The sequence below is a fragment of the Atractosteus spatula genome, chromosome 18 (genome assembly GCF_055471065.1).
Source record: "Atractosteus spatula isolate fAtrSpa1 chromosome 18, fAtrSpa1.hap1, whole genome shotgun sequence".
Taxonomy (NCBI): Eukaryota; Metazoa; Chordata; class Actinopteri; order Semionotiformes; family Lepisosteidae; genus Atractosteus; species Atractosteus spatula.
Window position 1 is genome coordinate 689,889 of NC_142723.1, and position 24,653 is coordinate 714,541.

At 49.2% G+C, this 24,653-nt stretch overlaps 1 protein-coding gene across 3 annotated transcripts in view; it reads right to left on the reverse strand.

The window, feature by feature from the left end:
* trrap (transformation/transcription domain-associated protein) overlaps positions 1–24,653 on the reverse strand; it is a 101,227-nt gene that overhangs the window by 43,423 nt on the left and 33,151 nt on the right. For all 3 annotated transcript variants that reach the window (XM_088936654.1, XM_088936652.1, XM_088936653.1), the window contains 24 exons: positions 24,348–24,467; positions 24,087–24,251; positions 23,316–23,497; positions 22,308–22,506; positions 19,104–19,232; positions 18,362–18,628; positions 17,662–17,868; positions 17,340–17,498; positions 16,724–16,858; positions 16,183–16,293; positions 15,200–15,346; positions 12,851–13,064; positions 12,412–12,537; positions 11,830–11,976; positions 9,973–10,172; positions 9,487–9,608; positions 8,680–8,893; positions 6,638–6,817; positions 5,429–5,575; positions 4,892–5,011; positions 3,043–3,330; positions 2,784–2,921; positions 2,410–2,522; positions 1,998–2,133 (listed from right to left, as the gene is read on the reverse strand). In XM_088936654.1, coding sequence (XP_088792780.1) covers positions 1,998–2,133; positions 2,410–2,522; positions 2,784–2,921; positions 3,043–3,330; positions 4,892–5,011; positions 5,429–5,575; positions 6,638–6,817; positions 8,680–8,893; positions 9,487–9,608; positions 9,973–10,172; positions 11,830–11,976; positions 12,412–12,537; positions 12,851–13,064; positions 15,200–15,346; positions 16,183–16,293; positions 16,724–16,858; positions 17,340–17,498; positions 17,662–17,868; positions 18,362–18,628; positions 19,104–19,232; positions 22,308–22,506; positions 23,316–23,497; positions 24,087–24,251; positions 24,348–24,467 — 3,966 coding nt within the window. The remainder of the gene's footprint in view (positions 1–1,997; positions 2,134–2,409; positions 2,523–2,783; positions 2,922–3,042; positions 3,331–4,891; positions 5,012–5,428; positions 5,576–6,637; positions 6,818–8,679; positions 8,894–9,486; positions 9,609–9,972; positions 10,173–11,829; positions 11,977–12,411; positions 12,538–12,850; positions 13,065–15,199; positions 15,347–16,182; positions 16,294–16,723; positions 16,859–17,339; positions 17,499–17,661; positions 17,869–18,361; positions 18,629–19,103; positions 19,233–22,307; positions 22,507–23,315; positions 23,498–24,086; positions 24,252–24,347; positions 24,468–24,653) is intronic.

Consider the following 24,653-nt stretch of genomic DNA (forward strand, 5'->3'; position numbering starts at 1 on the left):
TGTTCAACAAACCACTGGGCGACGACTCGTTCTCTGTGGATGAAGGTATTTTCCACCTCAGCAGGAAAGAACTGTTGCCGCACAGGGTGACGACAATCACTCGGCACCATTCCAGGAGCAATTAGCTTTAACTTTGCCATCTAAGGAAATTAATGCACCCCACATTATGGGACCAACAAGACCAAGTTGGTCCTGTAGAGCTCTTTAGGTAGTTCATCACCCTTCGTTATGGACAGATGGATCAAGAACACATCATACTTCTCCACGGCTTGGTAGTTCTTTGTACCAGGTGTGACAAGCAGTTCCTCCTATGGTATCCCACTCTGTGGAGTCCTCAGCAGACTGTTGTTGATGAAACCCGTCAAAACCCAAACTGACAGACGAGCGAGTGCACTTTGAATTGGTGCAGAGACATCCCGATCTTGGAGTATGCTCTTCCACCCAGTGCTGCCTTTTTTCCCCCCGATGCCTTTCCCTTGGGTCCCAGTTCCATGCCGGAATCCCCTTAAGACACCGCCACTCGTGAAACATCAGCAAGTTGATTTTCTGGTCACTGAAGCTCCTGCCCAACCATCACCCCTCTTTTTACATTTCTGAAGACTCCACTTGCAGCTATGCGGGCCATACTCATAGACAACCAGGCCTGTTTAACATTTTTATACATGACTCTAAGCATGCTGGGGCTGCGATTTGCTTAGCTAATGCATGAGCCGCCCCTGTACAGAAGCTCCTTGTTTCAATATACTTGGTGTCCCTCATTGTTTCCATTTTTTGCACACTACCTGTATCATTACATGCGCTGTAACTCGCCCAGGTGAAGGAGCGCTGGCTTATCCAGGCAAATACGAACAAAGCTGCACGAGGTCATGAATTCTCACGGAACAAAACAGCTGGCCAGTCACCACAAAGCCCAGTACGTCTACTCCGTTTTTTCCAGGCTTTGGGCATCAATAGGTCACCCCAGTTTCTTAATCTTTAGTCCTGGTCTTGGCTCTAGTCAAAGAGCAGAGGAAAGCCTTTTTCTTTTGGAAAAGAAAATAAATGCAGAGAGGCCAGTGGTGCCATGAATTTGAGCGCAATCCTGGAGCCGGCACAGCACGCCCCTGTATCAGACGCAGCACTGCAGCCAGCATGACTCCTGTGGTCGACGCCGAGCCCAACTGCACTTCAATTAATCAAACATATGGAGTGGGAAAACTGGGCTGAGGGGAGGGGGAGGAGCGGGATCCGGAGCCATGCCTTGGGAGGGACAGCAAGCGGAAGGTTAATTGATCTACTAGGACAGAGCACTCGGGAGAAGTCATTAGGGCCAGGATGGGGAGCCCGAGAGGAGCTCGGAGGGGACAGGGCCAGAGCGCTCTGCAATGCATCATCTCTGCCAGCCGAAGGAGCACCGACAACAGAGAGAGCATCCTTCACAACGCTGGCTGTCCACCCACACATACCCTGACTCCTTTAATCTCTCTTCCCATCCACAGCTAAGTGCTGAGACGCTGGCCAGCCCTGGTTTAAAAAGGGCTCTTAACCCAGAGTTCCAAGACAGATTAATGACTCTCCAGGAACACAAAACAAGCGGCCCCGACCTTCAGCCTCCTGCCGTTTTAAATGGGAAGCAGCTCTTGTCCTGTATCAGTGCTCCAGACCCTGTTGGCTGGCAGCTCGCCCTCCCAAGCCTGAGCATCACGTGAGCTCAAACAAATGTTCAACAAGAAGGTTCTGCTTTTTTCACTGCTATTGTTAGTGCAAAAAATAAAAAAAAAACATTAGCATTATGGCTATAATACAAATTTTGCATTTTCAGCACGAATCAATTTTCTCTGCATTAATTCTGCTCGAGTCTTTAAGGGAACACCCATTCTCCGAGATATCAAAGCAATCGCCCCCATCTTTTGAGCTGCATCACTGTGCTGACTAACAGGGGCAGAGAACTGGGAGTACAGAGGCAGGAGGAGGGAGGGGACTGGGGACAGTGGTACACGCCCGGTCATGCTCTATACCTGGACCAGCGCCTCCTTCATGGCCGCCCAGTTGGAGACTCTCCAGGCACACTCCAGTACCAGGTAGGGGTTGGTATGGCCCTTGGACTGGCCGTACTCTGTCAGCGCCTCCCACTGGTTCAGTTCCTTCGAGCAGCTAGACGGCAGGAGAGAAAGGAAGAGGGCAAGGAAGTGAGGAGGAGGCAAGGTCTGTACAAGGACACACGTCACTGCAGCAGAACGCATTATTCTGGCACGTCATGTCATCTGGACTCTGAATTATTTCTGCAGAGCTGGAGGAGAGCAATTACCAGGGATGAGCTCTGCATACATATGGTCCTAATACATTATCAGTTTCGTGCACCTCTTTGCAGGATACAGAAATTGGTCTAAAACGAGACCTGGTGTCATGCATTTTGTTGAGAGCACTCACCGGACCCAGTGGTCTTCCCACAGCTGGTACTCCGGGAAGATGGCAGGAGAAGCGTTGTTCCTCTCGTGCTCCTTGCGTGCTTTCTCCATTGCCTTCTCGTAGCTCTCCTGAGCCTGCGAGACAACACACAGCCCCACCCTGGTTACTGACAGGCTCACGTGGACAGCGCCATGCCACGATCACTACCTTCAGACCTGACTATGACACACTACCTGGATTTCATACTTTAGATGGAGTCAGTCCTGGGATGAAGAACATACAACCTTTGCACTCTAGAAGACCGGCTGTTTCTGCCCAGGCCCCTTTGTGTGTGTTGAGGCCCTGTGTGTGCACACTCCACCCTGCTCCCTGGCCCCCTCGCTCGCTCGGCTCACCTGCTCGAAGAAGCCGTGCTGCTCGTAGGCGATGGCCGTGCTGGTCTCGGGGAACTTGCAGCGCTTCTGCCAGAGCCCCGCCCACATGTCCTCCTCCTGCAGCAGGGAGTACAGCTCCGCCAGAGAGTCCAGGATCTCCTGCGCAGGACCCAGAGACAAGGGAACTGAACCACTGCTTTAAAGTGGACGAAGGCCATTCAGCTGAATTTTGAAAAAATAATGGAAGTTTGTTGTTGGGGGGTTGGGGGGGCGTTGGCACCTGCTGTGGGGGTGTGATGCTCTCCTGCTCGTAGAACTCGGTGGTCTGCTTGGGCTTGATGTGCAGGCTGAGCCCCTTCTCGAAGGCCTGCTGCTCCAGCATGAGCGTGGAGCGCAGCCACAGGTTGTGCGTCTTGCCCAGGTATTTGAGCACGCAGGGCCTGATGGGGATGGGGGGCACACAATGGGACATGGCCTCCACGAAGCAGTTGAGAGCACTGGGCTGGCAGTCCCTCTGTGCCTGGTGACTGCCGCTGCACAGGAAAGGGCTGATCTCCCCAGACAAGGCCTGAGAGCAGGACAGGATGCCTCCATTAGGATCACACAACACATTAAGCCATCTGCCTGACAAGTTTGAACAGAGACCTTTAAAAGGGGCCTGAACTAACACTTTTCTCTTATCTATTACTGAAGGGACAGCCTTAGAAAAATCAGTTCCCAAAAAACACAGACAAACTTCCCACTCCTGTCCCCTAAAAACAAGAATTAACATTTGCAGAACCAGGTGACATTTACACAAAAATCAAGTTTATATTCACACATTATTTTTACATTCAGTGTTAAGTATAACAACACATAGGAAGGATTTTTTCATCCCTGCTCAGTTGTCGCAGGACTATTTAGGAAACCAGCTGCATAAAGCTGAAATTAGGGAAGCAGCACCAGCATCACAGGAAGTCAGCCGTGCTTGCAACCCTGTGCTGTTCACCCTCACGCTGGCTAGCCAGTTTAAAAATGAGAGTTGTTAGCAAAGCCCAGAGCTAATTTATTCCTGTCTCCACTTGGCATGACTGAATTCACTTTCCGCTTTCGGAGTGTACTGATACGGACCATAATTAACTTAGCGATAGGCAAATTGCTCCTCTTATCCTCAGAAAGCAGGAATGCCCTCAAACTGTTCGTTAAAGCAAATGTTTATATGAGAAGCAAAAACACAAAACAAACGAGGAGAAATAAATTTCCCTTTAGAGCAGGTCGATTTGTTTTCCAGTTCAGTGTTCTCTCGGAAGTGGCCTCTCTCCACACAGGCGGCTGTGAGCTCACTGAATCGACAGGGCCACCGCAGTGCTCATTCTCCGTCTCCTTTGTCATCTTTGAAACAGGTTGAATAACTTCCCCGAAAAGCCTAGAACTAGCCTCACCGGAGAGTAAAGAATCTGATTTGCTTAAATGTGTGACCTACTTTTTCGACACAGCTTTTTATTCCTCCACTTACAAGAAAAAAAAATCAGAAAACAGAAAGGCATCTCCGGATGTGGCTCCTCAATAAACCGATGCCCCATTTAAGCTATGGCTCAGATTAAATTAAAACTTCGACCCAACCGCTGAACGCAAATTACAAACCAGTTCTTGACGGCAGCTCTTTGTTTGCCAAAAGCTTTTCCAATATCAAAATTGGCCGATGGGTCAAAGTTTAAATTTAATCTGGGCTCTGTGTTGTTTTGCAAGTCTGACCACTGCAGTTTCTTAGCAACGCCGAACTGAGACAACATAACAGTCTGGTGCTTCCCGTCCTCAAACCCTCAACACGCAGAAGCAAAAACTCTGCTCCTTATCCGCTTAACACCATGTGACATTGAAAGTAGGGTTTGGTAACAGGACCTGAAACCGCTCACCTACCATCCAAGGCAACAGGAAATTAAAAAAGGAAAGGGCTTGAAAAACTGCACCACCAGGCTCCTTGCAATCCCGTCTTGTAGCTTTGTCCTGACTGATCCCGGGCCAGCAGATCGGAATGAGGACAGATCCCCTTTCCGGACCGGGATGTCCGGAGAATTCTCTTGCACAAGGGGCTGACTCTGCTGCCCAACACCCAGATCCAGCCGCTGCCGCAGCCCGGCGGTACTCACGTGCTGCTGCCGGTCGGACAGGATCTTCCAGAGCCGAGGAAAGAGCTGGATCCAGGTCTTCTCCGCCAGAGGGGTGGAGATGTGGCACAACTGAACCAGGGCATTCAGCAGAGCTCCCGTCTGGCACAGGGAGGGATGGAAAGAGGAAGATTTGTTTGAAAAGACACATAGGTCACAACGCACCACTGGCCCTTAGGAGCTAGACTCTCAGCAGAAATAAACATTCAAACAGGCTACATGACTGCAGAGAGCTTTGTTTCAGGGGTGGGGAGAGGCTCAGCTGGGCAGGAAGGTCTATCCCCAGCTGTGACAGTGGACTGCGCTGGCCCTACAGAAGTGTTAATGCCACCTTCCAGGGAGAGGTGTGTGTTCCAGCGGATTAGCATAATCTTTAAACGGGCATGCTGGTTTCTACAGCGTTGTCCTGCATATCCCAAAAGAGTCTTATACAGTCCCCTAACACAGTGCTCCACCCCATGGTATCCTCCAGCTTTGTGGAGCTTCTTAAAAGAACCAGACAGATGTGCGGCTGCTGACCTTGACCTCCCGCAGCGAGTCCAGAAACTTGTCGTGCCTGTTGGTCAACATGTGGAGCTGGTTCCCCGCATCTCGTTCTGCCTGCTCCTTCGTTTTGGGAGTGCTGGTCTGGTCCCCTGGAGCGAGCTCAATGTCAATTTCTACATCCTAGAAGGGGAGGAAAAGGTGATTGAGCAATCAGGAATCAAATATAAAAAAGAGAGATGCGCACCTGGAACTGCACAGACATTTGCCTCTCCCACGTTTGCAATGGTTAATCTCTTTTAAACGATGAGGCGGTTCATTTGCATTATTGGGTTAGCATAATTACAGCATTAGCTATCAATCTCAGAAATGCAATTCGTGCCCTGAGATGCTTAAAGACAGAGGAACACATGCAGAGGCAACTGCTGTGGCTCACACAGCTGGGCACTCCTCTGCACAAGAAGCGCAACAAAAACAAACAACAAAAATAAAAACAAAAACATCCGAGACTCCACTCGAGATCCCGTGCACAGTAACGGCACACGAGCAGGAGCAGAGCGAGCACCAACACTTCGCCACGTAAACGACGGGAGACATTTACTTGAGCCAATCCCGACAGAACAAGCATGAATGTTTACTCTCTAGAACAAGCTTCACTAAAAAATGCACAACAGTAAAAGGGGCCAAATGGAGGGAAGACTTAGAAGTGCGACTTCCGACTTCCTACCATGGGTTACCGATTCGGTTACCGTTCAAAGCAACTAGTGCTTTTCTTCAGTGTCAGGTTTCTAAATGCTAAGTGGTGTAAAATCTTCAAATGAGTGAGAACTAAAGGAGAGACCGTTCCTGAGTTTTAGCAGCGAGCAGCACAGAGCGCATCAGCCCTGCGTCACCGAAGCGCTGCTGTAATTTTAGCTGCTCATTTGCAGGATCTGCGCCCGTGGCTGTAAGGCTCCCGGTTCGTACCCCGCAGGCGGCAGTGGAATCCTACTCCGCTGGGCCCCTGAGCAAGGCTCTGAACCCCAACTGCTCCAGGGGCGCCATATAAATGGCTGACCCTGCGCTCTGACCCCCAGCTTCTCTCCCCGTCTGTGTCTCTCATGGAGAGCAAGCTAGGGTATGCGAAAAGACAAATTCCTAATACAAGAAACTGTATATGGCCGATTAAGAGATCTGATCTTAAAAGAACTGTGCCACGGCTCTGCCCCTCGGACCTCCTCTGCTATCCCCGCTGTCGGCCCTCACCTCCTCCTTGGTCTCGCTGTTCTCCCTCTCCCGCGGCTCCTGCTTCACATGTGCCACCATGGCGAAGGCGGCGCGGTCGTGGCTGTCGGCCAGGTTGATTACGTTGGTGATGGAGGGCAGCATGGCTCCCTGGCAGCTGGTGCCGATGGTGGTCCCTCTCTCGCACACGGCCAGGAGCAGCTGAGGGTGGGGGGAAGCAAAGATCACGACCCATTAGTGCGCTCGCACTACTCCTCATGCCTGCGTGTAGCGGCGCAGCCCCAGAATCCGCCAACATGTGCGACAGTGGAAGCACCTTCCTTACTGCCTTCTGCTTTAGTCAAACCTGTAAACCAGCATGCAGCTTGGAGAGGGTTATCCCTGAACACAACTCATGAGGAAGTGCTCATCAGTATATTCAGCAAGAAAGGTAAAAATAGCTGATTTACTTTGATGCCGACTGGGGGGTTTCGTTAAGCTGGAAATAAACCTCCCACATTCTCAGCCCCATCGTCTTAGGCGCCTGTCCACTGCCTCCCCTGGACAGGGAGTCTCGACAGCGGTGCTCTGCTAAGCGCCTGGCCAGCAGAGGGCATGTCCAGTTTGGGTGGAAATAGTGTCCTCATATGACTGTTTTCACACGCTTACAAAATGACTCCCCGTGAGCCAGGCTCTGCCTCGAGTACATTCACTTCCAGGCCGCTATCACGAAAAGATTAATAAGTTAATAAAGAGCTGAATGAAACAATAACTGTCTGTTTAATGATAAGATGCGCTCCCTCTGAGACTTAGTGCCAAGGCTGAAGCCGTACACAGAAAGCATTCATTATTAACCGACAGGCAGCTCACTTGATTGTGGTCAAGACGAATGCCTTTTTGTTTAATGTAAACTTCTCAGTACAGAAGACAAGGCAGCTGTGTGCGAAGGACCGGACATCTGGGAGCTGATCAATTACAGACGGCAGGCAGGTAGAAAATGTGCAGACTCAGGGCCAGATTCAGGGAAGCAAATCAGATGCTCCTTGCAAAAGCAGGCTGAAGCCATGTAATAAACCAGGAGCTACAGACCCTTCCTTCAGCTGTACCAATGAAGCAGATACATTGTGTTTTATGATAATTGAGTTCCAAGTGCCACTGTAGGCATATTTACTTCAAACAAGATATGAAGTCTGAAATATTCAGTGCCTAGACTACACACTAGGTGCCTGAAGTGCATCTGTGATGGGTCACTTTTGTGAAAAGGGGATTTCTGTTTATCTGCAGGCCAGGAGATTTTAACCCATTATGGCCCAGCAGTATTGACACGCCCGCCAGCTGGAAAAGACTCTGAACACTGAATCTGAGCTTCAAAGGGGAGGAAGGGAAATTTCTCAATGAGCAGTAGCACTACGCTGCAGACTCAAGATGGAGCGTAGTCAGAGGGTGACTCCCCTAGAGCCAGAAAACGCATTTAAATAAATGAAGAAACTTGCTTTTTTGTTTGGGAAAAAAAACTGGTGTGAAACATATTTGATGCACAAAGCCCTGTATAGTCACTGTATGTTGCAAAGGGGAACCAGCAGTCTTGTGCACCAAATGACAAATGTTAAGAGTGGCTGTAGTATGCAAACATTACAACTCTTGAAGACCTCTACCATGAAGATTTTGGCAGTCTGAATTAAAACCTAAAATCTTTTTGCCTTTCAAAAGATTCTGAATTAATGTGTTTTTGGTACATAATGTAGAGACGTGCCCTACCTTCTAACAGTTTAAAACTTGTGACTTAAATCTAGATGCACAAGGAAGCACTAAGCGATGTGTGGACACCCTTCAGAACTTTCACACAGAAAGCAACCCATTTCCATCGAAAAGAAAGTCATACTAGATCTTGGAAGCTGTGGTGCCGAGTTCAGGTCTAAGAGAAAATGTTTTACAAGGGCCACGAGCTGCTTAGGGCTTGGAAAATGAAGACAGGACCACAAGACTCAGGAAGAATTAAACCTGGAAAAATGCCCTCAAGAAATGGCTGCACGCTGCTGCCAACCCCTCCAGTGCTCCCTGGGCAGAACCGGAACGAGCGGTACCTCAATGCACTGCTTGATCCAGAAGTGGCTGCCCATGGCCTCCCAGTTCTGCGAGCAGCAGATGTACAGAAGCCGCTCGTAGACTCGCCTCTTCATGGAGCTGTCGAAGACTTCGAAGAACTTGGCGCGGATATGGGGCTGGCTGCACCGCAGGCCCGAGAGGAAGGCCGGCTCTAGCTTGGAGGTGATGTCGCTTCCAGACAGATTCTCATCCCTGCTCAGCAGAAACAGGAGACCGATAAAATATGTGAAAATGTTCAATGTTTTTCTAGACCACAAGAGCTGAAATCAGATAAATTTAGCTTCATTTTTACCACATCAGCTAAATAATAACTCAGCTGTCATAATCAGCACAATCTATATTTAAACGTAACGTTTCTCATGCTACAAGCTTTCATTACCAGATCTTCCGCTAACAAGCTTGAATTTAACATGTTGGCCGTACCCTGGAACTGCATTAAACTGCAGAAAAATGTCAAAAGAGTAAAGTTTACTGTAGATGCAAACATCCCAACAAATGAAGGACAACAGAAAGCTCACTTTGATAAAAAGAGGGGAGATGTCAAGACAGACAGACATTCTGTCAATACTCTGATGTCAATGATTAGTTATGTCATGAGGCACATGGGATAAGTACAGTACGTTAGACAAGGTACTTCCTGCTGGGCCACTGGGCTCCTGCTCCAGAGTCTGCTGCACAGCAAGTCTGCGTGCCAAATAAGCTACTTCCTCATAACTAGAAGATGAATTACATACCTGTATGGACAGAGCAATGTAATGCGCCTGTTGATTAATTGCTGTAATTACCTGTAGACATAGTTAACGAGGTCTAAGAACTGGGCATTTAATTCAAGGTCTTCTGGAAAGCGTTTCTCAATGTAGGTCATCATTTTCACCAGCAGAATGGACTTCTCTCTGAGGTTGGGCATCTGTGTAGAGGAACAGGCACAGTAAGAGGGAGAAAGGAGAAACTGACATTCGTCCCATTTATCTTTAATGCATCGCGAGTCAGCGAGGCTCAGCGTGTCTCCCTCATCTGTTCTGTCTGCATCCCCACTTCAAAGCACAAGTGCCTCATCAAAGAGCTTCAAAGAGAAGGCACCTGGGTACGAGGTGCAGATGCCCCATACTGCTTTCAGAGAATCTTTTGCATTAGAAAAGGTTTCTTATTCGCTCATCTCAATTTGAAAGTATAATGGCTAAGGTTTTAATGAGGGGATCACAAAAGCAAACAAAACAAACTGCCCGGGTGCTGCTCTCTATGCGGCGCTGGGAAGATGGGTGCTGAGGTACCTGGTTGGCAGCCATGGGGGAGTTATTCTTGACCCACTCCTCCACGATCTTCACCACCGCTCGCAGGATCTTGGCGTCAGGGGACTTCTCGATCAGCGAGGTGAGGATGACCTGGATGAAGTTCTTCCTCATCTCCATGCTCATGACGGCCAGCCGCGTCTTCACCAGGTCCAGGCTCAGCATCACGAGCTCACTGGTCACTGGGCGGGGGGCAAAGGTCAAGAGAAGGGGCTGGTCAGCTGACCCGCATCTAGGGCTGGGTTAATTACAGCAGGTCGAACGACAAAGTAAATCTGTTTTCAAAGGAAAAATGGTTGTCCACTCCCGTGACCTCAGAGTGTTGCTCTCCAGAGAGAGGGTTAAAAAAGCTCTAAAGGGTGGTGGGAGTGTGGAACAAGCTGTCTCCAACTACTTACCCCCAATATGGACCACATGGCCACCTCTCGTTTGAAACCTTTATTTTCTTCTGATCTAATTTTAGTTCCCAGTTAAATTATCAGCGACATTTGTGTTTAGGCCTGGAAAGCTATACATTTATTTTTCATTCCTTTTTCCAGCTAATTCAAGTGAAAAACAGGGTGTTAGGGTCCTGGTCCTGTTTTATTTGGGGGGGGTGGATTCTAAAGGGTGGAGCTGAGTGGCCCCACTGGTAAAAGTGTTCGAACACTTGAAAGGGCTGAGCTCTGCGATCAGTTCCAAATTCAGGGAGAAAACAGCTGGCGGATCTAAAAAAAGTGGGGCAGAAAAATCTGTGTTGCCTTTCCTGTCACTGCACTGTGATTAATCTCATCTCAACAGCTTTCTTACACCGAGGAATGAATCTTAAGGGATCCCCAAAACAGAAAGGGCAGGATAGCTTTGCTGGGCTTATTAGTGGGAAAAGCTCAGGCAGGAATCACACCACCTGCTCTCTATTACTGGTCAAGAAAATGAGTCATTACGAGCTCTTTAGAAGCCAACAGCATACTGCCATCAGTGTAAACAGGAGTAAAAGCCTGTGCTGATAGAGACTGGCTTCTTTAATAAACTCATACTTAACAGCAGGAGGCTCTTATTTTCTCCAGTTCAATAGCACTGCAGCTTGATTACACTGATCCCTGAGAAAGCTGCCAGCTGCAGGAGACACCGTCTGTGCTGCTGCAGCACCTAGTGGACTGTTGCCGGTACTGCAAGCTCATGCTCAGTCACTGTCACCAGCTGCAGAGTGACTACGTTTTTAGTTCAAGGTGAAAGGCAGGCCTGTTTTTTTTTTTAATTCATCCGGAGAACAACTCTCAGTACAATACAAGTGAGCAATGAACCTGGGCAGGGACAATCCCTGTGAAATCACATCTCTCTCTTATTATCTGTGTGACGACAGTGGCTTTTGTTTGGAAAGTAAGCAACGAGATATCTCAAGCCTTGGGGACGTTACCCATCTCGCTCTTGCGCAGAAAAAGCCACCAGACCAGCCGGATGAAATGTCAGCGGCTATGTGACTTCAAGCTGAAATGTACTCTGTGACCTTGCTCCAATCAATGCAAATTCAACAGTGTGCTGCACTGAGACGTGGAGTTGCGAAATCAAATTATACATTTATTAATGGCATTTACTTTCTGAGCAAGTCAATGCATTATTGAATGTGCTGGTGAATCACTTTAAATCGGTCAGTAAAACACCCCCAAGTGGACTGTTCACTTGTGGGGTGCTATAAGAAGACCACATTATTAATTTTAATTAGCCTCTTAGCAGACACTTATCCACAGTGCTTCTGAGACACTAGGAGTAGACTGCACCATTAACAATAACAGCAGTCACTTCCAATGGGACCGGTGACAAGTAACGACGCGACTCGTTAGCAGTAACGATGGTGGTTACCTGTACTCGTCTCTGTGGTGCCAGGCGTGGTCTGGGGTCCCAGGTGCTCCTTCACCATCTTCTGCAGCGAGCGCATGAAGACGGAGATGAGCCGGTCAATGTAGCTGGGGTTGTTACTGCAGGCTGACTTCAGGATCATCAGGGTGCCTTATGGGCAAGAACGGCAGATCGAATGAGACGCGCAATCGCCGATATCTATCGGTGGCCCATTTCGATTTAGAGTTCACAAACAAGACGAGGCCATATAGCTCATTTGGTAGCTATACGAAGTCATCCAGTCTTTTCTTGGAGGAAGCCAGTGTGCAGTTTCCAATGGTGTCCTCTGTTTGGTCCACTGGGTTGACTTTGAGGCACCAATCTGATACCCCAGTACAGAACAAGCTGGATGGGCTGAATGACATCCTCTTTTTTGCAACCTTTCTTATGATCAAACGTCCCGCATAAACACGAAACGCGACCCATCGACTAAAAAAACATCCCAAATTCGGATTTAACATTTCCTCCCCTTTTCTAACCTGCTGCGGTTTGTGGCCTTTTTCCAGAGAGGTCCGAGCTACGGGCTTGAGCGTCAACCGGTCTTACCGAAAAGCTGCGTGGAGTTCGAGTTGGTGGCCTTCTCGTAGTTGGTGAGGCCCTCGTAGATGACCTTGCCCACTGCAGCGTAGAGACACTCCAGCTCCTCGTACTTGGAGGCCACGTTTGAAGTACCTGGCAGGGACACAGAACTCCGTCAGCTGGCTGGATCCCTCTCTCGCCGCGCTGCACCACACACACCCCACTCAAAGTGGCCCGGGGGCCTGGCACACTAAGGGAAGCGGCTGGCTTGTCTGTGCAGGCAGACAGTATTGGCACTGCAGAAGGCGGGGAAAAACTAAATTTTTACAAGCCAAAAAAAAATGCACAGCAGTATTTCGACAAGCTCAACTGGTTCGCAAAAGGGGACACGCCGCCCGTGCTTCCCAAACCGCTGAGCCTTGCGCGGACTCGGGAAACAGGACCGGGGACGGACAGGGACACTCACTGGGCTCGGTGGGGAAGATGCTCATGAGGCGGGACAGCAGTGTGTGGACGGCCCGCAGGACCTTGGTGTTGCCGCAGGTCATGCAGGCGGCGATGCCGCGCTGCAGTGGCTTGAAGTGAGCCAGGATGGCTGGGGACTGCAGCACTGTCAGCAGGAAGCTCAGGATCTCCAGCCCGGTGCAGATGTTGGGGTAGTTGGCTTGGTTGGGCTGCTCCTGTTGGAAGGAGGAGGATACAGAAAGAGACCTGAATAACCATCTGCTCTTTTTGACCCAAACCTGGAATCAGACACAGCTGAGAAACACCACTGCTCTTATCTTATCTTATCTCTGTGCTTGGTTTGCACTGTGTCCTTTCAAAAATTAACATTAATTTGTGTCAGCACGTGTATATTTAACTGCGGAGTTACTGACGTGTGTGCTTGGCTTTTTATCCATCACGTTATACCCACGGTGTATGATTTTCTGTGATGATGACCCAAAGGCCTATAAATAAAATAGTAACAATAATTACAGCAATTACAATAACCACATGCTCCGAAAACGTGCCGATGACTAATAAGTCACCAAGAATAAGCATGGATTCCATGAGTAAAAGCTTCTGAAGGTATCGATCTGGTCTGAGAAACAGAAGGCTGCTCTCCTGGGAAACAAGATGCAGGCCGTCCTTTTTATGTTCAAGAACACAATTACCCTGGATATCCAGGGCTTTTTTTGGCGGTGTGTTCCTAAATCACTGGCACACACGACAACAACAAAAACACAACAATCTGATTTAGAGTGCTGTTCATTACTTTTAATCAGATGCAATAACCATTTCTTATATTTTTCCTTCAGGGACTAGAAGAGCTTCTAAACACAAAAGGCTTGTTTGTTGACGGTCTCCCGGGGACGAAGGAGGGCTGGCAAGCAGGCAATGATCCAGATTTTTAAAAAGAACAAATAAAAACCATAAGCCATTGTCAATTGCCAAGAAAATGGAGATAACCTTGCCTCACTAATCCTGCACAGTGGTTAAAAAAAAAGAGAGGGGGGGGGGGGGGAGATAAAAGGCTGTGTTTTTGTAAAATAAACTCAAGATAGCAAAACGAAGTAGGTTTAGTAATAAAGAAAGCTCCACACAGGGGACCCAGGATTAATCTCGTATTGGATCAGGCTGCTTGTCTTCCATTCCGGGAGAAGAAATACAAAAGAACGATCGCGACGCATCTGATTGAACAAAACTGGCAGGAACCTGGAAAGCTCTCAGAAGCCCATCTGCCTGTGGCCCGGTCTGTCGCCCACTCTGCCCGGAGAAAGCTCTTGAAGAGAGCCCTGATCAACGGCTTTAACAAGCTGTGCAGGCACAGCAGGCTGGACATTAAACTGCGCGTGCAGCTCCAGCTTTTCCACCCTGTTTAAAACCGGCCCCCTCGGCTCCTGTCCTCACAGAGCTCAGAAATTAAGGGTATTGATTTTCCTCCCTGTGCTCACTCTCGTATTGATTTAGTTTTGCAGCCCAAAATAAGACCCTCTTCTCCCCTTCGCCACATGGCTTGAATTCATGCTGTAAGTGTCCCACGTACACTACATGGTGGTGGCTTTGAAAAGAAGGCAACCGCGTCCGTCCGCTAAACTGTTTTTGTTTGCAAAAAACAAACAATCCCTTCCTAGCTCCGCTGTCTGGGATGCCTTCATGGAGAACTTTATTCCATTATTCCAGAGGTCTGTTAGACTGTACACATCTGCAGTTCAGAAAGCGAGGGGGAATTAAAAAATACTTTCAGATACAGACATCCCTACTTTAATTGCCATTATAACACTTTGCTGTAATCGAGGAGTTCAATTTTTCTTTCCCTCCTTAATTGCACAACCAGCCTGCTGCTTCCAAGCAGAGCTCAGTTGCCTCATAAAACCCACAAAGGGAGCTTTGATCACTTGAAACAGCTCCCCGTGCTTCCTGTCACGTGTCCTGCGCCAGCACCTGTACCGGTCTCCTCTCTCATTTACCTTAAACGTCCTGCAGTGCTGCAGAAGTTACCCAGTGTGTCAACGTGAGTGTGTCAGCCCAAAAAATTCACAGCTCTCCCACAGCAGTCTACTCTAAAATCCTTTGTGTATTCTGAAAAGAATGGCTCATGTAGTAAACTCGGCTGTCTGTAGAATAACTCTTGAACGGGGCTTGGTAAGATGGTGAACGGCAGAACTCCTGGTCTGAAGCCCAACTTTTATCCTGCTGCAAATGACCCTGCAGCTGTTTGTTGATGTGCGGCTTAACCCTAGTCTCCACTCACAGCACTGATGAAAAAGCTTCTGCAAAACTGACAGGACAGTTCGAGTGAGGGAAGCACAAAGGGACAGGCCTGGCTCACCACAGTCATGAGAAGCTTGTCGAACCACTGCAACTTCAGCTCGGCGCGGGGCCACATGTCCGGGCGCAGTGCCGTCTTCATCAGCGCCACACAGCGCCGCGACAGCAGCTCTCCGGGCGAGCCCGCAGTGTTGGCGTTGTCGTTAACCTGCAGGCACAAACGATGCAACTCGCGTTAATTAACAAGGCCCAAATCCCTCTTCCAGATCCGCAGTGTGCCGTGCTGGAAAACATACCCTAATTAGAGAAATAACTATAAATTTAAGTTATGCAGAACACTGGGATACCCTCCTTTTTTTACAATCCTCCTTTTTTTATATCCCTTGACATAAAACACTCTCCCGTTGTTTCTTGCAATTTCTTTCAATCGAGAGAAAGCTGTTATTAGGGCAACAAATGCTAACTTTAACGTACTGAATTAAGAGCAAATGGGCAAGCAAGCCAGCAAACAAAGTGGTTCTGCAAACCCTCCGTGCACAATGGCACACAACCTAAAATTAAGCAATTGCTACAAATCCACAATAAGCTTGAAGGCTAATCAGCTATTTTAAATGACTTGAAAGTGTTCGCTGTGCGTTGTGCAGCAGGGAAGGGAGAGCTCGGCAAGACTCAGAAGGCGAAGAATAAACTGCAAAAATAATAACTGCAATAATAATAACCGCCTAAGATGCTCTCTTATAATAGGGCTTGATTTTCAATTTATGCCATTTCTGTCTCCCTGCTGTGCCAGGCAAACACACATTCTCCTGCAGCCCTCCTACTTAGGTCCTACAGCAGTTATGCTAACTAAACTGCTCTGCCTATATTTTCATCCAGTTATTATTTCATCCTAATGAGAAAGGGCTGTAATTGTAGCTCGTTTCACATAGGAACAAGAGCCCTCTGTGGGCGTACAGGGAGGACTCGATTAAAAAGTTCTGGTTTCCCGTTTCCTGTGATGAAAAACCTGACAGCTGGGGATCAATGTGAGGAAGTCTTGCCTACCTGGCACGCGATCCTGACGAGGAAATTGACCACCGTGTCGGTATGTTGCTTCTCCACCGGCTTGGTCAGCAACGTTTCTGTGCCCGGCATGGACTGGCTACGGCCAAACACCTGCCAAACAAAATAGATTGTCAGTCTCCTTCTCGCAGAGACACCCATATCGGTTCCTCAAATGGAACACAACCTTATATACAAAAGCACGCTCCTTTAAAGAAAAAAAAAAAACAAGGATCTGGACAGAATGTGAAATTACAAGTGGCCTGACTTTCTAAGGCCATATCTAGAAAAAGTGATAAAAAGACTGGAGCTTGTCAGTAAGACTCATGATTTCAGCTGGAGAGTAAAATTTTCCTTCTTCACATCCAACTTACTTTTCAACACAAGTGAAAAAAGGTAAACTGATACGCGACAGAGAGGGGGGACGCGACGCCAAGTTTTAAAGCTGCCGAAACGGAGTCCACAAGGAAAGGCTGTGGCAGAGGAGGTTCAGTCCCGGAGAGCGGAGACGACGCCCGCCCCAAACTCAGAGGACCCTGCTCACCGTGCCAACCGCCCCCGTCGCCGTGCGGAACCGCTTCACATCCTGCCCGGAATCCATGGACAGCCCACGCTTCACCGCGCCCGACGCACTGCTACTGCTCTCGCCACTGCCGCCTGCGTCGCCGTCCGCCTCCGGCTGAAGGGAGGAAGACGAGAGCCGTCACGCCGGCGCCAAGGAAAGCCCGCATGGCCGCCGAAAACACCGACCGTCACCATGACGAACCTCCGGGGCCTACTGTGTACGAGCCCCGAGAAGCTGAAATCTGCCAGTTGCAATTCGGGAAAACATCACTCGCTTTAAAAAAGTGAAACCTTTTCAGATCTACAAGCACCACCCGGAGATGTGCAACTGCACTCGAACTGGTGGCAGAAATTACACTGTACACTAGTATTCTTTTCGCTTCCCCCACAAACAGCTTAGTGTCGTATTAAAAAAGTCAGATCATTCTCTTGTCAGTTGCTAAACACGGTCACTGCTGTCAAGCTTCAAAGGAGAAAGGCGTGGCATTGAGGACTGGCAGGCCAGTAGTGGCTTCAGCGCTCCATGCACAAGCACGGAGCAAGAGAGAGAGCCACCGAGCCTGGAGCACAGGCGGCGCCATTCGGTCACCTCTCACCTGCTGGTCCTTGATCCTCTGGAGCTCCCACTTGATGATGACCTCAGCCAGGTCCACGGCCAGCTTCCTCTGCTCAATGGTCACACTGGGGGTGAAGCCCAGCCTCTGCATGGCGCTGATCATGTGCTGGACCAGGTGGTGCCTGACGGGATAGTACACCTGCACGCAAAGGCACAAAATGCTTTCAGTGAACAGGATCTGCACTGGATACAGCAACACCAAATCACTAAAGATGGTCACAGGGCGAGAGCACATAAAGGCATTGAGCTCCAGGATGCTGGCGATTACAGAGTGGGCAGCGCGGGAGGGCCGGGGGACTCACTCTGAAGTGCTGCACGATGAGGTGCAGGATGTGCACCAGCTGCGGCACGGTGTGCCCCTCCTCCACGATGATCTTGCGGGTCCAGTGCGTCAGCATCTGGTGGCCGTCCTCCATGCGTGCGGGCACTGCAGGGGTCAGGATGGCCATGGCCTGGCGCACGATGGCCCGGGCCTCCATGGTGTGGGCCTTCAGCAGGCTGTGAAACACCTGGGGAGAGCAGGTAAGGGAGGGCATCTCAGCATGGCACCGGCCTCTGTGAGCACTGCAGCTTCACCGTGTATTTTAAATAGTAAACCATGGCTTTAGCCTGCTTGCACCATGCATTCACTATACATCATGACTCAATCAGAACTTCAGTGCTACATTAAATCTCTCTGCACCAATCTGTCGTATGAATATGAACTCTTTATAAGGGCTTGACCACTGACACTAAAGAAGCCAGATTGTAACACGATGCACCAATAAATCCAGCTCTGTCCTGAAAACATGACACAATAACACCCCTCTACGATTAAATGGCTTTCAAGCCATCATCCCCTCCTGCCATGTCCTAAAACCAGTTTCACCCACTGAATGCCCTTTCAGTGCTGGTAGGGCAAGGTAGAAAAGGCTACCAGCTGGGGGTAGCCAGGGGAATGCCCATGGGCAGGCTAGGCTGGCACCTACACCAGCCTTCTGCACTGGGAGCGACCCTGCTGACCTGCAGGACAATCTTCTTGTGGATGGCGAACTTGGCGATGATGTGCGCCAGCAGGAGGTGGCCACTGTACTTGCAGGCGGGGTCAACGCAGGCCTTGGACAGCAGGCAGGGCCAGGCGAAGGTCATGAGGCGGCGCAGCTTGCTGTTGCGGCTCTTGTTGTTGTCGTGGATGTGGTGCGGCGCGTGCTCGACCAGCAGGGTGGCGAACTGCAGCAGGTAGATCCGCAGGGAGTCCAGCAGGTCCGCCTGCTTCTCAGGGTCCAGGACCTGAGGGCGGGGACAGGGGTTACAGGCTGCTGTCCACTCCCTCGCATGGCAGACAGAGAAACAAGCAGATTACCAGTGTAATGCACTCAGGTGATGGGCTAAGAAAGTGACTGCAAAGAGGACAGAGGCACTCCATCAGCAAATCGTTATTATGACCTACTCTTTCGGCAGAAACACTGTAGTGAATGTAAAATTACACGCTGTGAATCATAATTCATCCAGCACTACAATCCATCACCCTGATTAAATCCTGGAAGCCAGGTGAAGCTAGGAAACTATGTGGAATATCAATTAAAGGCAATTTGATGATGGTCATCTTTAGCCTGGTGACTGGCACTTGGGGGGGAGGGAACTGAAAATATTTTCACAAATCCTTCATCGCTCAGTTAGCTGAAGTTCCTGAACCCTGCGGCGAGGTGTGCAGTGGGGGCGGCGCGAGGGGTGTATGGGGCACAGATTGGGTCACGGCCAGCACCTTGGTGATGAAGACGCTGGTGATGCTCTCCGGGTTGTCCCCCTCAGGGTTGGGGGGTCCCAGGAGCTGCTCCCCCTCCCCCTTCTCGAAACTGTACAGGAAGGCTGGGTTCAGGATGTGCTGCAGCACCTGTGGGGAACAGACGTCATGCAGCCAGTGAACGAATGGCAAATCATTCAACGTGCCACCCAGACAAGTCGGTACTCTGGGCTTAGCGACTTTAATTTCACTAATTCGTTCACTGGCACACTTGTAACCCTACGGGCGTGATGCGGCTCTTCCACGTCTTGTTTCAGAATCTGTTTTCAGTCTCATAAAGCCTGTGACCTCGTGGCACAACTGTAGCACTTCGGACTCCAGATCAGAAGGTTGCGTGTTCAAGTCACGTCGGGGTCAGGTAATACGTTTACGGGCGAAGCGGTGGCACTGTGGCTGAGGACCTACGCCTATGGCTGGAAAGTTGCCAGTTCGTATCCCGCAGCCAGCAGAGGAATCCTACTCCATTGGGCCCCTGAGCAAGGCCCTGAACCCCAGCTGCTCCAGGGGTGCCAAATAAATGGCTGACCCTGCGCTCTGACCCCCAGCTTCTCTCCCTGTCTGTGTGTCTCATGGAGAGCAAGCTGAGGTATGCGAAAAGACAAATTCCTAATGCAAGAGATTGTATACGGCTAATAAAGGGATCTTATCTTTAAAGATTTACTAAGAGTTTGGTTCTGTAAGTGGAATTTTACTTCAGTCAGATCTCACTCTTGAGCCACGTGCATATGTTGAATTTCATATTTCGATAGCAGTAGGTTTCTATTTTAGGCTATACCCTACCCCGCACACATTTGATAATATAAAGAATAGAATATATTCTGCAATAAAACAAAAACAGTTTTAAGTATACTTATATTTGCATAAATCGAGCGTTATGTAAACCTATAAAACTGGCCAGATTAAACACCTAAAGCTGCCCAAGGTGTTCAAAAATCACCAATAACACTCTGGACTGTGGACCGCGAGGAGCAGGACTGACACATGCACACCCAGCTGGAGACTGAAGACCTGGCCCAGAAATGCTACAGGGGTCCGCTTAACTTCCAAAGCTGCAACCGAGATCTTGACTGGACCAAGTGCCGAAATCCTCAGCCACTAGCTGAAAACACCCGATCAAGACTAGAGAATCTGGGATCTCCAAGGCCCATCCACTTTCCTAGCTGATCAAAGATTTCCTCTCAATCAGCCTGCAGTTGAGAAGTGGGCGTTTTCATCTGTGTTAAGTGCAATTCCAGTGGTAATGAGGATGGGCAGGACTGGCACAGAAATAGTGTCAGTGTTAATAACAACACCCTGAGCTGTGTTGATTGCCCCTGTTGAAGGAGAGTTGCTCCGGGCTGCTCTTACACCCACCTATGAAATCTGGGAAGAGACATGGAACATCAACCCGAACACCCTTTAACATTCCCGGGAAAGCCTAGAGTTTATTTCAGAAAGACGAGGCAATCTGGCCACCATGCTGTTGAAAATGTATTACTGAGCTGTGCAGCACAATCAAAATCGCACACCCCTGGCTGCGGCTCAAGCTCCCTCTCCCCACCTTCTCCGAGCGTGGCATTTTCATTAAAATTTGTTGAGTCAATTATTTAAATGTCAGCAGGAGTAACACTGGCATCAGCTCTGTGCCAGAGAAAACAAATCGAATTAAAAAAGTCAGTGTGAATATATATACGTGACAGAGATTTAAAAGGAAAGGATACCCAGGGTTCAGCAACACTTTGATTGCTACTGAAAACGCTGCTAAGGTCACTGGGGATCTCAAACGTCAGTCAGATCATCACTGAACTAATGCCCAAAGGAATCCATTACTTGGATAAGCTGTGGATGTTAAAAAATGTGGCTCTCAAAAGGTCTGACTGTTATGGGTGCCAATTCCGAGCACTGGCTGAGACCTGCACAGTCCGGTGATCACGTTATTATAACAGGGCTATTTCACTGGTCAACCGTTTTTCCCAGAACGGTGGTGTACAAAAAGCCACACATGGCGAAGTTGGCCAGACCTTAATTTTGTACTGGATACAGTACACTTGGCCTGTTGGCTTGTCATGCAACAACAGAGACCCTGCAAGCTTGTAGCCCCCATCCATTCAGTGCTCACACCCACGCAGAGACCTAGGGACCTGCAGTGTCACACAAGACAGGCAGGCTCAGGGCAGCAGGGTAGAGCAGTGGTCAGAGCTCTTGACTCTAGACCAGAGGGGAGCGGGCTGAACCTTTGAACAATGTCCCTCACTCAAGCTGCTCCAGGAGAATGCTGGGGCTTACTAAAGGCTTACAGAAGTTATCTGGTTAAATAAAAAAATATTTAAAAAGGCTGCCCTTTTTGGCAGAAGGTGCAAGCCTGCCTTCCCTCATTTCAAATGGGAGCTCGATGTACATTCCAAATGCATGTATGACGGCTCTATATGTTTTTCTGTACGTCTTTGCATTACGTTTTTTTACACATCCTTATACTTCGCATGTGCTGCACGTAAACAGCATTTCGAACGGATAATCCTGCACCTATTCCCAGCTTACTCCTGGATATGAGAGGAAAATAAATAAAGCCGTAAACAATCAGGAGCCGGGCTGCCTGCTCTTCACAGCAGATGGCTACAAGATGCTGGCTCAATTAAAGATCGCTGTCACCCTCGTCCACAAATAAATATTTATAAGTCTTCTTAAATGCTTCATTTTGCACAATCATGTGGAGTGCTGCCGTTGAGAGCCCAGCAGAGTGTGTCAGCCTAGGCCTTTCAAAAGAGCTATACATATTCAATAAGGCCCCGCGCAGGCAGGAATCAGTGTCTGTCACCGGAGAGGCAAATGGCACAGAAAGATCACAAAACAAGCAGTGTCCCTTATTAATTAGCGAAATAAAACAGGCCTCCTGCCAGCCACATAGCTCATTTCATTGCTGTTTGTCATCAATGGTGAAAAAGTCCAAATTCAGATTTCTTTCACAGGAAGGAAAAAGTTTGAAACATGTGGGCATCCCTACTGACACATGAAGTTTCTTTCTAGTGCTCACAAAAGAGACTTGCTCCTCAACTTCTCTTTGCACAGTGCTTAAGATATTTCAGGGGATCCATTTTCACCCGTGGGACCCTGGCTTAACCGCTCTACTTTCATTTAAACTGAAAGGTATGTGTTTAAGGCGCCTGTTTCCAAAGCCAAGACTCTCACCTTGGCTTTGAGTTCGTCGCTGAAGTGGGGGTCGTTGAACTCGACGAAGCGGAAGAACAGCGCCCTCTTGTGGGTGATGCTGTAGTTCTTGGGGATCTCCTCCTCCATGTACTCCTTCAGGAAGGTCATGTTGCACAGGAAGCGGCCCGTGAAAGCCCGCAGCAGCTGGAACAGCAGCTCAATCTCCGTGTAGTTACGCCTGGAAGAGGACGAGAGTCAAAAAAAAAACTGAATTGGAAGAATCAGACAAAAAATGGATCATTATCATTTAAGACAAAAAAAACTTGATTCACAAATACAATGACAGCCAACATCTACTCTCTTGCAATAACACAGAATTGCATTTGTTTTTATCAGTGTAATCTGGCAGTAAGCTTACCCAAAAACCCATAGCCATCAATATACAGCTACCAGCGTCCCTGGACAAGGCTGGAACTGACCACTTTCCACCCTGCTGGAAACTACCATGCTCTGATTGTCCCACACTGACAAGCTGAAGGAACTGAACCTTTTTAGTCTTGGACAGGGATATCACAGGGTGGGGGGGCACCTCATACTAGTAATCAAAATCTTCAGAGGCACTGATAAAGTCCACCCAGCGCATTTCTTCAGAGTTAACAGGGAAACACGAACCAGAGGGCACAAGCAGAAACTACACAGAAGTGCATTTAAAACCAAAAACAGGAGGTACTGCTTAGCCCAAAGTCGATACCCTGACGTCTTTCAAGAAACAGCTGGAGAAGATCATCAGATCTACTAATTACATACCAAATGGGTTGGATGGGCCAAAATGGCCTCCTCATTTGTAATTGTTCCAACGAATTTCTAATTAACAGCTGACCTCCTCTGGACACTCTTGCACATACAGGTATTTCCAAACTGATCTGCTCATTGCTGGCCGCTCTGGGTGGTTTGCAACCATTCTTGTGCTTCGGAGGTCTCCAACACTGTTTTATTGCCAGGCTTTGCGCTCTGGTGGTACAATGAGCATGTAAGATGGGCGCCTACTTGCAATAGCTGAGGAGACAGTAGGCCAGCAGCTTGGGCTCCTTCCAGTTGGTGGCGGCCATGCTGTCCTTGCGGTGTCGCTCCTGGAATGCCTCGCTGACCCAGACGCGCCGCAGCTGGCTGACCAGGGAGTGCTGGCCGGCCAGCCAGCCCTCGTCGTTCTTCACGATGATGCTGATGATCTGAGGGCAGGGGTGCAGACACGCCTCAGCGCAGGAAACTAGGCCAGCAACACAGACACCAGCCCCGCCGAGCGCTAATACAGGACTGGGACACAAAACCTACCACCTCTGTTTGTTTTACTACACTGAAGATGATGCTATAAGAAAAGCATGTTCTACAACCTAAATTTTCAGCTGACTAAACTCCACATTTGAAGCCTCTGGGCCATATTACATAGCAATGCAGCACTCCTGAATGTTGAGGAAAATGCTTAAATGGTAAAAAAAGGAAGAAAAAGCTCCAAGGAATCGTCTACAGAAGAGGTTCAAGCAGGGAGCTGTGTCAGCATGTGCTGGCTGCAGAGCAACAAGCTAATGATCTTTCCACGCTGGAGAGCAGGAAGTATGTCAGGTGAAGAAGGCTCAACAGTGGCAATGCGTTCCTTCTTTCCGTTTTCCAGCGTGGAGTCCACCCCTACTTGTTCCTTCTGAATCATATCTGCCATGCCGAGAGATTTTTTTTACTTAAGCCCTACAAGTTTGTAACTTTGCACACTTGAAGAGAAGAAAGAAAGATAAATAGGATGCATCTGGTCGTCAGCGTCGTCACCTTTATGGCCTGGAACTGCAGATCGAGCCGCGCCGTGTTGGTGGAGGGAGAGCCGGGGCGCACCGCCGCCGGGGTGCCGGCTGGGAGCAGCAGGGGCACGAACCGATTCGGGTTGGCGGCCAGGACGTCCCGCAGGGGCTTGGCGTCTTTGTGCTTCAGGAAGCTCTGGGAGGGACGAACACGCAAGCGCGGGATTAGGGACCGGCTACAGCGCACGAGTCGCGGGACCACGATCAAGAGTGAAGACAGCCCGACTCTCACCATGAACATGCGGCTCCACTGCGGGTCGTTGAGGGTGGCCTCCATCATGAACAGCTCCACCGTCTGAGACGGGTGGCGGGTCAGGAACTTGATGAGCGGCTCCCTGAACGGGCTGCCAGCCTGACAACACACAAACCACAGCGTTACGCCGGCGGGTGATGTTGTTTCTCTTTTTCAAGGTGGTGGGCGTGTTCATTTTCTTTGTCTTCCTTGCTGCTGCAGCGTCAGTCTAGGCTGCTGGCAATTCGGAGGGGACTGGATGGATGGGCTGATACCCCGTGCCTTTTGTTGACAGGATGAGCGCAA